We start from the raw sequence: 17,604 nt of genomic DNA, 5'->3' as shown, positions 1-17,604 counted from the left end.
ACTTTTTTTTATACTTCCACTTTCTTTTAATAAAAATTAAAAAGATAAAAAACTGTTTATAGTTGGGCAGAGTAACCCATTTCTCCAGTTCCGTTTAATGCCATGTGGGTTCAAATGAGACTTCCTGGCAGAGAACACTGGTAAGTCAGACCTACAGAGCTCCAGACTTGTTTGGCAGTCTTGCATGTACATTTCCTTTGGAAATGTAAATCACCTATAGATCCTTACCTTTCTAAGAAAGCATGCTTTCCCATGCTTCTTCATTTGGCCTTTATTGAGCCAAAAGTAAAGACCCAAAACAAAAATGTTTATCCTTATGTTCTGATAAGGTTGATATAAAGCAGTTGCATATAAGTTGAAGTTATTTTCCCATTGACTTTTACTAATAAAATAAACATTGTTTCCAAAGGAAAATATTTGAGACCCAAAATGAAATAAAAACCATAGTGAAGAATGCAGTAGGCCTTTTGAAATCAAATATTTTTTAAAGCCCCTTTTTTTTCATCATTATAGCACTAAGTTCTTAATGTCAAAAATAAGATTCATTGTATAAGTAATTTTCTGCAATTCAAAATGACATGCAAAAAAAATTTCAGTCCCTTCAGACTTGGTCTGCGGGATAGACTGTTGTAACTAATGTCACTTTGTTCTTTAAATTCTATAGATAACGTTTAGTTAGAGAGAGAGAGAGAAAGAAAGGAAAGAGAGAGAGAGAAAGAAAAAAGAAAGAAAGAAGAAAGAAAGAAAAAGAAAGAAAGAAAGAAAGAGAAAGAAAGAAAGAAAGAAAGAAAGAAAACAAACGAAAGAAAGATTGATTCTGTTAATAGTGCATTTAGGTATTTTTTCCTGAAGAGATAAGAGCCTGTCTGTGGTTCTTAATGTATTTTGTTTAATAGTCTGCATATCTGTTTGGTATAATTAAAACACATCGGCAACCTTTGGTGGGATCGGCGTGAAATTCCCCTTGTTTGAAACTTGATTTTATGGTTAGAAATGAGAATGGTTTGGTGGTAGAGACAGTAGAGGTAAGATGCATCATTTAAATGCAGCCATGTGGTCCAGCCACACCAGCTCATTTTGGCCTCCATCACGGACAGCCACCATGCAATGGGAGCACTGCCGGAGTTATTGGGACCCTGCTGAGAACTGTTGACAGGCAATCAACAGAAGTCACTAACAGCTTCTTTTCAGTACCTCCCAACGAGTCAGAGGATGAGATAACTGTTGACATGGCTGGTACCCAACAGGCGGTGATATTACAGAGCACCCTGTGCTGATCCATGAGCACTATGGCAGGGCAGTCCCCATCCCCATTCACCTCATTGTGGACACGAGCCTCCATGAGCATCAGGGCCTATGTCAGCACTTTAATGGGTGACCCTGGGAGTACCGTGGGGGTGATATTCACACCTCTGGCAGTGAAATATGCATATTATGACACTGAATACATTGGAGTTGACCTGATCATGAAGACCTGTTGGAGCCCCAACCAGTTGTTCAGACTCAAGCAATTTGCAGCAAGTAGGGGCATTGGTCACATCCAGGATACCCTAAGCACAGTGTTGGAGTATACAGACCATGTGCTGTCTGGAAAGGTGTCAGCTGACGATAGCGTGGGCCGCTTCTTGAGTAGCCTGGTTAACCAAGTACCCAAGATAATTCCCAGTGACTTTGAGACCATGCTCAACAGCTACTTGACCAATCTCTCAGAGTCACAGATTGCCCTCAGTGAGAAACTTGTAAACGTGAATGGGCACCAAGCAGCACTCCGGCCAGTCTGGGAAACCCTAGGACTCAATGTAGTGAAGTAGAATGGTTTCCTTGCAGTTTGAGTCACATTGAGTCAGCCAACTCCTTGTGACTCTAAATAACCATAGCCTGCCTTTTGTAAAAAATAAATAACTTCACAGTGTAAGTCTATTTTTTGAATAATTAATATCCTTGTGTCTCAAATATTTTTCTTCTTTTTAAAAATTCCCCTTATTTAGTTATCTGGAGCTTTGGAAAATGCAAAAGCTGAGATTCAAAGAATGCAGCATGAAAAAGAGCACTTTGAAGATTCCATGAAGAAAGCTTTCATGAGGGGTGTGTGTGCATTAAATCTCGAAGCCATGACTATATTTCAAAACAGAGGTGATACAGGTCAGTATTTTATATAAGGTTTCCTGCCTACTTTCAAAAAGGGTTTGAGGAGATTTCAGTGATGGCGTGGTCTATAGTACTGATTTTCTGCAGTGACTGTGTCTTGTCCAGGTACTGGTATTTTTAACTTGATGGTGTCATATCCAGTTTTAAATCTGCCATGAAAATTCACTCAGTTTTGGTTACTTATGGTATCTTAGATCTGATCAAGTAAACTGTCAACTCCTAAGTGTTTAGGCTTAATGTTAAAATGATGTTTTGAATGTAAAACATTATTTTAAGGCTCTTTTAACTAATAATGCCTTCAAGTACAGGATTTTTTTTTTAATTTTTTTTAAGTAGCCAAAATCTTTGGACCATTTTGTTAATTAAATTATTTATCTAGTCATGGTTTCCCATTTTAAAAATTACTTGTCTTCAATTCAAGAGAGGCCTCAACTAAAACTAATTTTCAACAAATATAAATATAAGCCTATCTACAGAAGTCAAGTAAAATAATTTTATTTCAAGTAAAGAAAAGTCCACATATTAGCTGGGATCTGTGTGGTTTATGTGGGTGTTTCTTCAGCAGGGTTTAGAATAGCACATGACTAGAATCTTTGCCACTAATTTGTACTGAGGCCTATTTTCCTTAGTGGGTTTTAGTTTTTTCTCTGAACAAAGAAAGTAATATAATCCTCCCTACCTGCTTCACAGAGGGTTCTTGTGGAAATGCAATGAAATATAATTGGAAGCTCTTTAAAAGACAAAACATACTTTGACATATAAGATGATAGTAATGATATAATTATTGCAGTCTTAATTCAAGTCAGCCTGTTTTATATAAATATATAAACTTTTTTTGCAGTATATCCTATTAAATCATATTTGCGATTGACAGTTTATTTATCAATGAGACAATTTCATTTTGTAACATCATTAACATTCCAATCCAGTGAATAACTTTTCTTTGGTTGTCATACCTTCATTTTAAAGCATCTTCAGATATTTATTATTTAAATTGGGTGTGTTGTGGATGTTTCCAAGTTTAGGCAAGCAAATAACTTTTTTCCGAAGCAGTCATGGTGTGTGGTCCCCATACAGGCTAGAAACTTAGAATTCTAGAATCTCAGGGCAGAATAGTTTATCTTGCTAATACCCAAAGGAGTACTTGAATTCTCCAATAAATGGTCTTTTGCGTGTCAACACTGAAAACAAACTCACCACCACCAGTTATAATTATTAGCAAGTTGTATTAAATTGAAGAATTTAATTATCTACTTATAACAGATCGTAGATTTCACAATTGTGACAAATTATACTTCCTACATTCAATTATAAGAGACCTGTTTCTCATAACCTACATAAAGAAGGTTATGAATTGACTAGGACAGAGTATTTTACCACCGTAATAAATTTACTGTCTTAAATTTTAAATTCAAATACAGCTTTGTCTCCTACAGGCGAATATTCGGTACAGGATTTGGAGAAAATGTATTCTGATAATTACAGAACATGATTTGTTTTGCCCCTGTTGCTTCTAAATCTCCTTTTATCTGCAGCTAATGCAAGGTTCTGGGATCTTAACTGTTTTGAGTGACCTGGTGGTCTGTTTATCATCACAATGGGGGATAAAAATGACAGGAATAATAAGACACACACTAGCAATAGTGTTGGTAGAGCTGCCAAAAGCAAAAGTTCAGTGTAAACTAATGCTGGGTTTGCTCTGTGATGTGTAATTTTGTGGCTACCTACCACGATAGTGGTGTATCGATCGTGTCACAGCACAACAAATACTTGGGTTTTGTGTGTCTGACTCTCTGCTGTCTGTGATATGCAGTGCGTCTCATGCTGTGTAGTATCCTAAATCTTAAAGATTGGAAATTAGAAGTTTTATGAGGAAAGCAAAATGTGACAATAAAAATGGCCTTTAAAATGGTACCTGCCAAATATTAAAGCAATTTTTGGAACAGTAGAAAAATGCTTTACAGATGAAAAAACATATTTATCCCAGTTAAAATGAGAGTAATGATTAACCTTACAGTGATTGGCCAGAAAGGAACTGCATCTCTCAGCCCACCTTAGCAAGAGTAGCTACCTCTATTCCAGGGAATCCCATGTGAGAACTCACCTTTGTACCAGTTCAACCCCTGATAAGTCTGCCACCCACCTAAAAAGACAACAGTCAGGATCACTTGCTATCAAAAACATGTTAAAAACTCTGTGTTTTGTTCTTAAAGTAAAAGTATTACTTTATATTGAATTAGTCCCTCTCATCAAAAGATTTCAAAGGATCTGTGCATTTTAATCCTCATTAAACTTTGTTAATGAGGTACTATTACTCTGTTTTATATAAATACAGCCTAAGAGAAGGACTTACACAGAAGCCCAGATTTCCAATACAAAGAGGACAACATCAAAAACCATTTAAACATAGGGCTATATAACACTCTCTGTTCAGACATTCTGAAACATCTCAGTGACTGAATTTCCAAACCCTTACCCTGGTGTTAGGTGCCACATAGATGCAGTCTTAAGTGGAAATTTTAACCAAATTCTAATACTGGAGGGGAAATCTAAAGTTTGAAGAAATGCTTTGCTCCAGCTTCTGGAAGCCAGTGTTACTCCTTTGATCTAAGGGTAAGGTTCATTTTTGAGAGAAGGTTACCATATAAGGTGTCACTAAGATCAGGTAAGTGTGCAAATATGCCTTAATTCATGAGTTATATAATCCACTTGCAGGAACTGATTTGTTTTACAATGTAAAAGAAAGTAAAAATTTTAGTGTTACTTACTGATTTATTGTTTGCTGAAAAATCAAGTTTAAAATACATTGATTTTATTTGGATAGGAACAATAGATGGAAATGAGAGGGTATAGTGATATCAGAAAAAAATCCTACAGATCTAAATACCAGGCCATCAATCAGGACAGTTGGAGGAAAAGATGCAAAAAGACATCAAAAATCCTTAAATTCACTGTGACCATATTATTATTATAGCTGTTTTGGCAATACATTTTACTCAACTGATATCCTCACTGAGTACATACTAATTTTTGTCTTTTACATAAGAGCAAATATTCATTAGCTTTCACATGTTGAAGGAAATGGTCTGAAGTCTTTAGGGGTTATGCTAACATTAACCAGTTTTAATGCTAAACCCTGTATGCAATATATGATAAACTTCTACATTTTCTTTAGAACCAAATTTTAGCTATTACGTGTTTTCATTTGGGGGGGGAGCATAAATCTAATCTTAACCTGGAAGAATTTTAATGGAATTAATTTATAATTTATAGGGCTAGCCTTCACAAATAAAAAAGAAGAGTATGGCCCTGGTGTTCAAGGCAAAGAACATTCTGCTCATTCGGATCCTCTGGCCCCTCCAATGCCCTCAGTGGCTGCACTGTCACCGTCCCCGCCGGCAGCAGCCATGGGAGCAGGCAGTGCTGCTGCTTTTCCCTCTGCTGCTTCCATCACTCCTGCCGGAGCCACTTCTGCCTCCTCTGCTCACCTTCCCGTTTCTGCAACTCTTGGCGCTGGATCTGCAGCTCCTGCTGCATCAGAAGAAATGGTTAGTACGGTTAATACAGGTGCCCACGTGGGGAAAAGGGCTCAAAACTTGCTTGTATATTGGAGATTTTTAACTTAGAACATATTTTCCCATGGAGGAAAAATCTGTATGGTCTTTAGGCCAAGCCACAGAAAAGATTTAATATACGAAGTAGCTGAAACAATTTTCAATGAAAATAATAGCTGAAAGTTCTATTATCGTAGTGATAATTAAAACAAAAATAACTTTTTCATTTCACATTTTTCAAGAACTATTCAGGAAAAATAGATTTGAGAAAGAGTTAATGACAGACTTTATTTTGAAGAGAACTCTAGTGGGTATCTTCAAGGGCTTAGAAGATTAATGGCTCTTCTGTATGTTTTGTATTCAACTACAGCTTTCCCTTTTCCTGGGTGTAGATATATTGTTAACACTACTCTGTAGTTACTCCATCTTGATTTGATTAGGTTTTCATCTGTAATTCACAATTGGAATAAAGATGGGAGTAGTTTTTCCTAGTCACTGAGCTACTTTAAGAGAAGTACACAGAGCATGGAACTTTTGAATAGGGATGGAGTATTTGTGTGAGAACTTGCCTGACGGGGAATCAATCAAGCTAATTAATATGGAAGAGTTACAAAGCATGTCCGGGTTCTGACTCCTGAGCCTCCTCTTGTTAAACTGTATCCTTCAAGCAGCGATTCTCAAAAGTGAAGGGAGTAGAGATACAATCCAAACTTATCGGACTCACTTCTGCAGGGCTTTTTTAAAAACACTGCATCCCCTTCCCTCCTCTGGCTTGGCTGAGGCACAAAGGCATGTCTACTTTTAGAAAGCTCCTGAGATGATTCTGATTTGCTTGTGTCCCTCTCCTTCCCGACCCTAACCCCTTATCTGAGCGGACAGGACATGGCACCATAGGTCTGATGTCTCACGGCTCCCCTGGCCGACCATCAGAAGTGGCCACTGCCCTGGACAGCTCTCTCTAGCTAAGGAAGGCATTGAGCCAGCCAGACAACTGGTCATCTGGAGTATTCCGGCCAACATGAATTTCTGCCTTTTGGAAGCTACTAACTTGGGGGAAAAATATGTTGAGATCTGCTATTTATCCCATTTGCTCTTGATTCAAAGAAGTTAAAAAATGTAGCTGCTAAGAGAAATCTGAATGTGTGAGGGAGTTTTCACTTAGAAATAAGACACTAAAATTCAACTCTGACATATGTTCAGCTGTGTTTATTTTTCATGATTACACATTTTCAAGTGTGATCCTATACACATGATCTCATTTAAGTAAATATAGTGAGTGTTTATTTAAATTTCTGGTTTGTCATTCATGTTGCATATTCAGATAATACACAGACCTAGATTTTTCAAAATTCCCTTCAAATATGACTACACCATTTGTACATCTACATTTATATACAAACCTGAACATGCACAGGAAGAACTGAATGAATGAGTATGCTTACCACTCTATTTGTTACTTTTTGAAACAATTTGAGATAATTTTGAAGTTTGAAACCTGAAAAACACAATATTGTGTAGACAGCCCTTCCAACTACAGCCTCCTTCATTAATAGATCACACATTCAATTTTGTTCACATAAATACAGCCTTTAGGGTTAGGGGGAGAGGAAAATCAGAAGTAAATCACTCTAAGTATAACGCTAGTTTTCTTCCTTCCTTATATAATTATAGTCCTTAGGTTCAGATTCACCTCAAATGTGTCTTCTTGTTTTTAAAAAGAACCATCATTGTTGGGACTAGGAAAGGAGAGATTTGTGAGCTAGGCCTGGTTATCTTTCTTTTCATTTTAATCATAGAGGCTTCCTAGGAACTATTCAAAACTTTTTCCCATCTTAGTATTTTCAATAGCTAAAAGGAGATGTTTACAGAGAATAAACTGCAGAGCCTGGAAAACAAATAACTGGAGAAAGGAGAATTACCATCCTAGTAAAATAACACCTTCATCTGTAAGAGTCTTTAATTTCTGCAGACGTCCTCAGCATGTTAAAATAACAGAATTTCATGGTGGAAAGCATTTTTGTATAAGCAAATATGTTGCAGTTCACAAGGCTGGACAATAGGTGATGCTTTATTCTTTTTCTAAATCCCAGTTGGAATAATTGAGGGGTTTCAGTTGGATTTTTAAACTCTTTAGTAAAGGTTCCCTCAACTTTTCTCTTCATCTGAATCAAAAGAGGGTATCATTAGGCACCCAGCACCGCTTTCCTCATTTATAAATGGAAACTGAGGTTTAGAGGGAGGGAGGAAGGAACTTGCCTGTGGACACAAGCATAACAGAACTGGAATTCAGACTCTGACAGTTTGGTTATAGAGCCCTGTTTCTTAACCAATAATCGGGTTTGTCTCCACGTCAAATATTAAGATACAAATACTGAGTTTTAAAAATATGTCATTTCCCTTTTCTTTCTTAATCCTTTTGATTTTGTTGCTTTTGTTGATATGGCATAAAATGCTAGAATTTCCATTTTTATAGCATTTTTAAGTCAATTAAGCTGATAAATTCAATGAGATCCTATGTGCTGGGACCAGTAAGTGGTCATTTAGTCAAAAAGTCAGTTAAAAAAAAGTTAAAGCAGGAAATTTTTAAAAATTATTTATGCATATCTTACACATCATTTTATGTTCAAACATAAGTATGTATTAATTTGCTAGTGTAGCCGAGCTGAGTATGGGTCCACAGATTGTAATTAAGCCATCTCCTTTAAATAAGCTACACTCAGTGGATTTTTTTCTGTAATTTCCAATTTCACTTTCTAACCTAACAAAACTTGCAGCGCAATCTGATTATAGAACAAACCATTTGAAAGCAAAAACTGGACTTAGTAAACCTGCAAATCAATTAAGACAACTATTTAATTCAAAGAAGTGTATAGAGGTTTCTTTGTAGTCTTTATTTCTTTACTGGAGTATGTATTTTCATCTTACTGAAGGCATTTTTTTTTTAAGATTTTATTTATTTATTTGAGAGAATGAGCAAGAGAGAGAGGGCATGAGCCAGGGGTAGGGGCAAAGGGAGAGGGAGAAGCCGACTCTCTGCTGATCAGGGAGCCCAACTATGCCTGGCTCAATCTCAGAACCCTGAGATCATGAAGTGAGCCAAAGGCAGACGCTTAACCGACTAAGTCACCCAGGCGCCCCCTACTGAAGGCATTTTAAAGCAATTCTCAACTGATTGGGTGAAGGTTATCAGCCGTGGGCATTTTCCCAACTACTCTAGTTTTTCTCATTCCACATGTCTCCCTGTCAAAACTTACCTAGTTTTGGGGCATCTTGGTGGCTCAATCGTTAAGCATCTGCCTTCGGCTCAAGGCGTGATCCCAGAGTCCTGGGATCGAGCCCCACATCAGGCTCCTCCCCTGGGAGCCTGCTTCTTTCTCTCCCACTCCCCCTGCCTGAGTTCCCTCTCTCGCTGGCTGTCTCTGTCAAATAAAATCTTAAAAAAAAAAAAAAAAACTTACCTAGTTTTCCTTTCATTTCTTCATTCTCCAAGTAAGAACAGCTGTTATAGTTGGGAGTGTTTATACCCCTCAAATGTGACTGGGCAGGAATAAGGTTACCAGCTTAATTGTACTTCAGTTTTCAATTTTTCATAAAAATATTCTTACCGGCAATTAATTTTATATTTTACATTTTAAAATGGTTTTTAAAACTCTTCAGCAGTTTATAGAGTCTTTTTTATATCTTATTTTAATATGAAATAGGATAAACTTTCCCTAAGGTCAAAGCATGAATTTAGTCCACAAAAACATATTTAGGGGCGCCTGGGTGGCACAGCGGTTAAGCGTCTGCCTTCGGCTCAGGGCGTGATCCCGGTGTTATGGGNAATATTTTAGGATCAGAGTTTTGGTTTCTTAAATTCATAAGACCCATAAAAATTTAGTTTAAATAGCTAAATAGTTTCTACAAGTATTATACTGAGAGACAGTTGTCTAAATATCTCTCCCTAAATTCAACTAGCTGTTTCTCCTATTAACCTTTTTCCCCTGAATAATATGTTCATATCATCATTTCCACATGCATCAGTTTCAGACATTATCTGTTGACTTCCTATTATGGGTGAAAGAATTTGGCCTTTTGAATACCACCTTATTCCTTCCCTCCCCCTCCCTCATCCACTGTATGTATGTATGTATGTATATATGATTTTTTGAGAGAGAGAAAGAGAGCTTGTGAGCAGGGGGAGGGCCAGAGGGAAAGGGAGATAAAGAATCTTAAGCAGACTCCACGCTCAGCACAAAGCCCAACATGGGGCTCGATCTCACAACCCTGAGATCATGACTTGAGCCAAAATCAAGAGTCAGATGCTGAACTGACTAAGTCACCCAGGCACTCCTCCACTTTGTATATTTAGATACAGATATTCCAACTTTGCATTAAGTTAAAATTTATGATGACTATGTAAATATGGCTAAGCTGCAAATGTATATTCTGCCTGCATTTCCTTTCTAGTACAATTTTTTGTTCCTGGAATTGATTCCTTCATTTTGTCTTTGCTTGGTTTTCTGTGCAACTGTAATTAAGTCTCACATCCAAATTCTCCAAAACCTCACTGAGGGCTATTTTCCTAGAGTCCTCCCAACACATCAATATTCTGTGATTTTAATTTTCCCAGAGACATTTCTCATGGAACCCACTCTCATCCTCTTTCAATATACAGCTGTGACCATCTGTACCTAGATGCAGATATGTAAAGAACGTAGATGAATGAAACCTCAGATGGGGTATAATAATGAGGAAAGATCACTATTTAATAATGCTTTTCGTAAAACTATGGTTAGAGGGAAAGTTAATTTAGATTCATAATTCACACTAAAATTTCAAAGTTTTAATAAGACCCAAATAAGTAAATGTTAGAAGAGCATAATTACCCCAGCTGTCCAAAGCAGGCTGCTTCAGTTATGGAAGAAGTTAATAACAAAATTAACTATAATTTTTTAAATTTATGTGCACTGAAAAATAAAACTGAGATAAAATGAAACAGGGAAAATACTATTAGATAAGTATCTGTATCAGGAGCAATTAAACATTTTTGAGAGCAATATCCATTCCTGGCAGTAATTAAAGAACATGGATAGTTGACAAAATGAAATGCAAATATGAAAAATTAATAAGGAACCACAAATTAAATCAAATATATATGTTATTCCTGATAGAAATATAATCTTTTTGGAGTATCATCCAGCAGTAAGTTACAAAAGCTGTAAAAGCTGACATTACCTTTTGATATGATCATCTTATTTTTGCAAAATATTCTATAGAAATAAAAGGTGAATCTTCATTTCTAAAAATTTGTTTCCTATTTTAATAGGAAAAGAACTGAGTTAGATAAACCTTAAGTTTGTTGGTTATTAAAACCTCTCATTAAAATTTATGGCAGGTCTCTGTATTCATGAGAAAAAGTATATTAACAAAGCAATAAGAAAAAACACAAAAGCATATTTCTAATGAGAAGCATATGTGTAAAATTAATTATACATAAGGATAAAAAGCATTCATAAAACAGAATAATGGTTGCCAAGGGTTAGGGGTGATTGAAGAAGGGAACTGGATATGATTCTAAAGGGTCAGAAGAGGGAGACTGTGGTGCTAGAATAGTTCTGTGTCTTGATTACGGTGATAGTTACAGAAATCTAGACATGTGATAAAAATGACTCAGATCTGTTATACTAAGGCATTATACCCATGTCAGCTTCCTGGCTTTGACATCATAATTATACTATACTTATGTAAGATATAATCATTGCAGGGAACCAGGTGAGGAATACACAGGACTTCTCCATACTATCTTTGCAACTTCCTATGAATCTGTATTTATTTCAGAATAAAGAGTTTTTCTAAAAGTTCATAAAATCCTGTAAAGTGGTTGGCAAACCCAAGGTTAAAGGGCTAAGTTTTTGCAGTGCTTGGTTGTATGTTCTGCTTTTTGTCTCATTAAGTTTATTTTTTCCATGTTAAAGTTGCTTAATACACAATTTTTCTAAGTGCCTATGTATTTCCCTTATAAGTTATAGAAGCAAAAGTACTACATATTTTGCCATGGATGTTTCTACCAGCTGGATATTTCTTTGTTTTTTCAGTATGTGCCCAGAGTTGTCACATCTGCACAGCAGAAAGCTGGAAGAACAATTACAGCCCGGATCACAGGGAAATGTGATTTTGCCTCAAAAAACAGAATTAGTAGCAGCTTAGCTATAATGGGAGTTTCTCCTCCCATGAGCTCAGTTGTTGTGGAAAAACATCATCCAGTTACAGTGGTAAGTACATTTTTGATGACCTTTGTCAAAAAATCTTTTTCCTGAGAGTTTATAGACTAATAAACACGTAAGCTGCATGTTGAGAAGATGAAAATTCATGATGACTCTTAACTTGTTCTACCTTTTATTATGATACTTTATGTACTTATAGTTTTCAAACCTCCTCTAAATCTACCTTTCCTCTTTAAGGAAATTAATTTCAGAAACATTGTTTCTCCTCAACATTGTTTCTCCTCAATAGTGTAAAAATTATCAACACAAAAAGTAATCCACTATGTTGGTGACCAAAAGAAATATATAAATGATTTCTCATTAATTTAAAAAAAGAGACAAAAGCTGTTTACTCATTACCTGCTATTCACGTAGCAGGTATTGATTACAAGAAACACTTCCCGATTTTTATAGTCTTTAATTTTTGTTTTTTGTTTTTTTTTTTTTTAAAGTCTTCTTCCCCTTTTTTCAATACAACTGTCAGCGTATTTGTAGTTTGGAAAAGAATTCAGGTTGCAATAAATTCACGTGATATAAAAGAAAATGCCCGGAATTTAAGCAAAAATAAACCAAAAAAGCCTGAGTTAGTGCCTCAGTTTTGTTACTTACTGCCTTTGTGATCATACACAAATCAAGTAAAATATTTGACCTTCCATTTCCTCTTGTGTAAAATGTAAAACTTAGCTCCTAGAGTTATTTTCTGGATTCAGGATTAAATGAGATAATGTGAAAATTGAATGAGATATACTTTTAAAAAAAAGGTACTTTATAAATTGTAAAACAATAAGCAAATTTAAAATTACTAGAGAAAGGTGCTTGGGATACCTCTGTATTATTTCTTAATATTGATATGAATCAACAATTGTCTCAAAAAGTTTTAATTTTTGAAAATTACATGATCACATCCTTAAAAAGAAACAAGAATTGACTTTAAAAGAGAATGCCCCCAATATAAAATTTCAACATTAGACAACACTCCTGTCTACTTAATATGTCAAAATATTAGCAAAAATATGTGTGAAATGATTTTACATCCTTTTCTTTCTGGGCACTAGATGGTTGCTAGATGATTAAGAGGAGCTGGAGTACTTGTTTAAATTTAGCCTCAGGTAAAGAATGACCACAGTGAAGTGGAGACTGACGGGGAGGCACCAAGTCCAGATGGAGGGTATGGAGGGTAGGGAGGGTGGAAGAGTATCAGCCTTCAGAGGTTGCATAGACTCTGAAGGCCCTTAAGTGACTTCTCAATATATGTTTGAATATGTGAGATTAGTTATCAGAAATAAGAAATGAACTCGTTTGTATTTTTATCAGCACGTATGTATATAGAGAGGGAGAGGTACTGTCCATTTGTAAGATAAAGAAGACATAAAGAGACCACATATATACTTACTTTTAATTAAGGCAGCCTTTTGTTTTTGTACTAATGACAGGAATTCATATTCTACAGAAAAACAAACAAACAAGGAAATAAACACTTACAACCCCAGCTGCCCTTTGCTGATTCCGTTATGTACAGTGCTTCTCCAGTAATTGGCTGTGAATGAGACAGCCATAAACTGCTTCCATGATTACCTAAATGGGATTATATAACAGACACCATGGCAGTTCTCTGTACTACTTTTCATTTTACCCCAAAATCAAGACCTGTAACTACCAGAAACAGTTATTGCCAATACACCCGTAGTCAGATTTCTGACACTTTAGCCCCATCTGCTGGATAATTGCTTGTTCCTAGTGCTGCTTCATTCTCTGCCATATTTTGGTAGCTCACGAAACCAGTGAATCTGTTTCTACATTTCCTCTTGCCCATTCTCCCCAGTAGCTCTTTTAACAGGGTCAGATTAGGTGGTTAGCAACTAAATTTTCATACTAGTTGGAAGACTGTCCCCCATCTGTAATGATTATCCAGTTATTTATGTACAATGAAACATTTATATAAAATACTTTTAAAACAGGAAATAATTTTTCCATTTCTTTAAAGAGGAACTCTTAAAGCAGTATCTGTCATGAAGACCTTTGTTGTAAGAGTTTTCCTTCATTTTTTTTTTGAGTAAAGGGTTTTTAAAATACGTAGTGAATGTTTTGATCAAATATATATAATTTTACTTCAAGTATTTGAAAGGAATCTACATGTACTACTCAGTGACGTGGAGTGAGAACTGGATAACAAGTGCCACTGCTGCCTACTGAGAAGCTGTGCCCAGTACCTTGTACCTTTCACACATATGAATGCTTGTAATATGTACTTGTGTAGACCAAGTCGGTTGTGCGCTGACTCTACTGCTTCAGTGCTTGGGTCCAAGATATTCCCCTGAGCCCTGAGATGGTGTGGGTATCCTCCTTTCAACATGTGTCCTCAATGTCTAGTTACTTGTATAGAAAGTTGTAATCCACACTAAGGAGCACCCAGGCTTCTGGAAATATCTCCTCTTGTATGATCATAAAAGGTTTAGTCAGCTCCTAGGTGAACCAGGTTGAAATGCAAGAGATGTGCTTTACTCTGGTTTGAAGCAAGGACCAGGCAGGATTCCTCAGAGCTTTCCCCATGTTCCCTGAGATTGAACTCCATATGTTAACAGATATGGGGAGGAGAAAATGGATTGAAATGGAGGGAGGGCGGGCTTGGGGCTGCCCTTCTTCCAAACACCATAAAGTCCCTTTCTGTAGTTGGCCTTTGTAAACACTACAAAATTCCACTTGAGTCCTCTTTGAGGAATGATCCTCCTGGCTCTTTTTGTGATCCTCTGGAATATAGCTCTGCTACTGAAGTGTGGGTAATGAGCACATCAGTCTAACTTATGGATTAAGGACCACATCTTATTTGTTTTAAGAGCTGCTTCACCAGCTTATTACATATATCTACTGGATGCTTAAGAAATGTTTGGTTAAATTACATATAATGAAATGGTATTTAGTATGTGTAATTTTATGGGGTTGTTAAAGCGGATTTTTACCTTTTCAGCAAACCATTCCTCAAGCTGCTGCAGCAAAATATCCCCGGACGATTCATCCTGAAAGTAGTACCTCAGCTTCTAGATCCCTCGGAACCAGGTCAACTCACACCCAGTCTCTCACAAGCATTCATTCCATAAAAGTGGTTGACTGAAATGAATATGCACATATTGAGATCTTTTAATTCTGGTTTTACCAAGGATTAGAAGTCTCTAGTTTTTAAAATTTCATATTCCTGGAACATCGTGGATACATCATGTTCATCTTTTCAAAATTACAAGAGACTTTTTTAAGCCATTCCATCCTTTGTAACTATATGTAGGATTATTTTAATGTTATTTTTTTAATTTAAGCAATTAAGTAAAACTTTTTTAAATTAAAAAATGACTTAATTTTTTAATAGGTTCAGCCTGTTACTGATAAAGTGTATAAATCCTGTTTTCTCAACTTTATTTCCAAAAGGCTAAATCATTTCCAATGTTACCAAGTAAACTCTGAGAACTTTACTAAAAATATTATTAAAACTAATAGAAAAATTAAGGTATTTTTATTTTAAAATTAAAAAGTAATGATACTTTAATACAAAGTTTTTGTGATGTTAGTATATTAATCTTCATTTTCCTAAGACTATTACAATTAAAAATGGGAATTGGTGAGACCTGTGAATAATTTAAATGTTAAAAGGGAAAGTTTTTTTTACTAGCACAAAAAGACTCAGAAACATCAAAAAAATTTCCTCTTGGAATGATCTTTTTTTTTTTTTAACGTAGAGTTGTGTTTTTTTTTAAATATTCAGTTAGCCAACATATAGATCCTATTTCTGATGTTCTTTCTTGCCCTTCTGAAATTGTACGGCATTGAACCCTTTTTCTCTCTGAACATCTAAACGTCACCCTGTGGGGGTGGGTGTAGCACTGAGCAACTAGACACACCTTCTAGGCCTGGGCAGAGACTTCTCAGTGGAAGAAACCATCTGGGTGAAAGTGATTGAAGAAAGCAAGACCAGGCTTCAAATGGTTGTATTGCTGGCTGACCGGGTTACCTTGGGGCAGACGTTTAATTTCATGAGTCTTAGGATCGCATCTGTGAAACAGTGACATCTACCTTCCCTTCCTATTTCACAAAGTACTTTGGGTTATATAAAAACAAGTCAGTTCTAAAGAATCTGTCCAGAGCCTCAATTTTCGTATCTTTAACAAACTGGATGGACTTGATTAGAAGCCTCTTTCACTTTGAATGTGATCTAATTCTGTGCTCTAACTTTATTATAGGAAATAGGTTTTCTTATTGCCTCACATTGTAATAAAACATGAGAATAAATGTGAGATACACAAATATCCTATTTTCTAAAGGACAGACCAAGGCTTTTCTGAACTTTTCTGAACTACAGAATTAAAGAGCTAGCATATTAGATCCTTCTTATGCAGCACTGTTCTGAATTCTTGCCCAGCTACCACTGTGGCAAACAGCTCCTCATGGGTTTCAACAAACACAAACCAACAGCACCTCTTGTGCTGCCCGTACCACAGCCACGCTCTTCTCTAGGACTTCGCCATGCACTCTGAGTGAAGCACAACAGATCACTGGCTCCACTTGGAGCCTACTCATATGCAGCCCGGAATTAACACCCCATTGTGGTAATGGATCAGTTCTTCCTTTCTCCCCCAAATGAACTGCCTGAGGTGTACTAGTCCATCCCATCTCTCAGAAGAGAGTACCCTGAAAGTCAGATGATCAGTTATGCTTGACACCAAGTAGTGGCCAATTTGGTATTGCACCCTCACCTGGGCTCTCCCTCCTTCCTCATCTCACTCCCTTTTTCCCTCTTGTTTCCTTGGATCTGCACTCCTAAAAAGCAGCTACTCATAGACTTTGGTCTCAGGCTCCACTTTTTGAGGAACCTAGATGACAACTAGGAATGGTTTTCAATATCCAAGCCATAACCATATGGACAAACTAAAGGGAATATTATGAATATTGTAATTAAGAATATCATAAGCATCTTTTCAAGCTTTAAGCTCTAGAGATTATATATTGGCCAAAGCAGAACCAAATAATTAGTGTTAGCCTAAGTTAACTTAAACTCTACAATTAAAACACTTATACAGTAAGAGTATGTATTCTGTTTGTTTACTTTTGCATTAAGAGGTTACCCAGATTTTGGAAGAGGGAGTAAGTAGCATGATCAGTGGAAACCAGCCATATTGGAGAACAGATGGGGACAAGACTTTTCACTGAATACCTTAGTTTTTGGACTTGTGTGAACATGTTAACCTATTTTAAACATTTATAAAAGTCAGTGGGCCATTTACACTCAGCATGAAACAAAGATGTAAAACTATAATTCATAATAGAATAACTGGACTGATATTGCTCATGATTTTATCTCTGGCCTTATAGAAATAAAGTCAGAATTTGAGAATGGAGAGCCTTAACTTACAATGAATAGGTGCACATAAACTGATAAGAGTTCATACTTGATTTCATATTTATTTCATAACTTTCTCAGATTATAAAAATACTACATGCTGACTGTCAAAAAAAACCCTGGAAAGTACCAAAAAGTACAAAGAAAATGAAAATCACCTGTAATTATATCACCAAGAGATTAAAAAAAAAAAACAACAAACATTGGTGTATACAGTTCTGGTCTTTTCTAAGCAATATACTACACATATGTGTTATTTAAAGCCAACAGTAAC

General features: G+C 36.1%; 1 protein-coding gene and 1 pseudogene across 11 annotated transcripts in view; both read left to right on the top strand.

The window, feature by feature from the left end:
• Window positions 1-17,493, top strand: part of POC5 (POC5 centriolar protein) — a 38,810-nt gene extending 21,317 nt beyond the window's left edge. For all 11 annotated transcript variants that reach the window (XM_034656378.1, XM_034656380.1, XM_034656371.1 and 8 more), the window contains 4 exons: window positions 1,989-2,142; window positions 5,422-5,696; window positions 11,780-11,956; window positions 14,913-17,493. In XM_034656378.1, the coding sequence (XP_034512269.1) occupies window positions 1,989-2,142; window positions 5,422-5,696; window positions 11,780-11,956; window positions 14,913-15,056 (750 nt within the window). In that variant the 3' untranslated portion in view covers window positions 15,057-17,493. The remainder of the gene's footprint in view (window positions 1-1,988; window positions 2,143-5,421; window positions 5,697-11,779; window positions 11,957-14,912) is intronic.
• LOC109489305 lies at window positions 103-1,972 on the top strand (annotated as a pseudogene).
• Window positions 17,494-17,604: the final 111 nt, after the last annotated feature.

This window comes from Ailuropoda melanoleuca, chromosome 3 (assembly GCF_002007445.2).
Source record: "Ailuropoda melanoleuca isolate Jingjing chromosome 3, ASM200744v2, whole genome shotgun sequence".
Taxonomy (NCBI): domain Eukaryota; kingdom Metazoa; phylum Chordata; class Mammalia; order Carnivora; family Ursidae; genus Ailuropoda; species Ailuropoda melanoleuca.
Note: the sequence above shows the minus strand (reverse complement) of the source record. Positions and strands in the feature narration are given on the sequence as shown.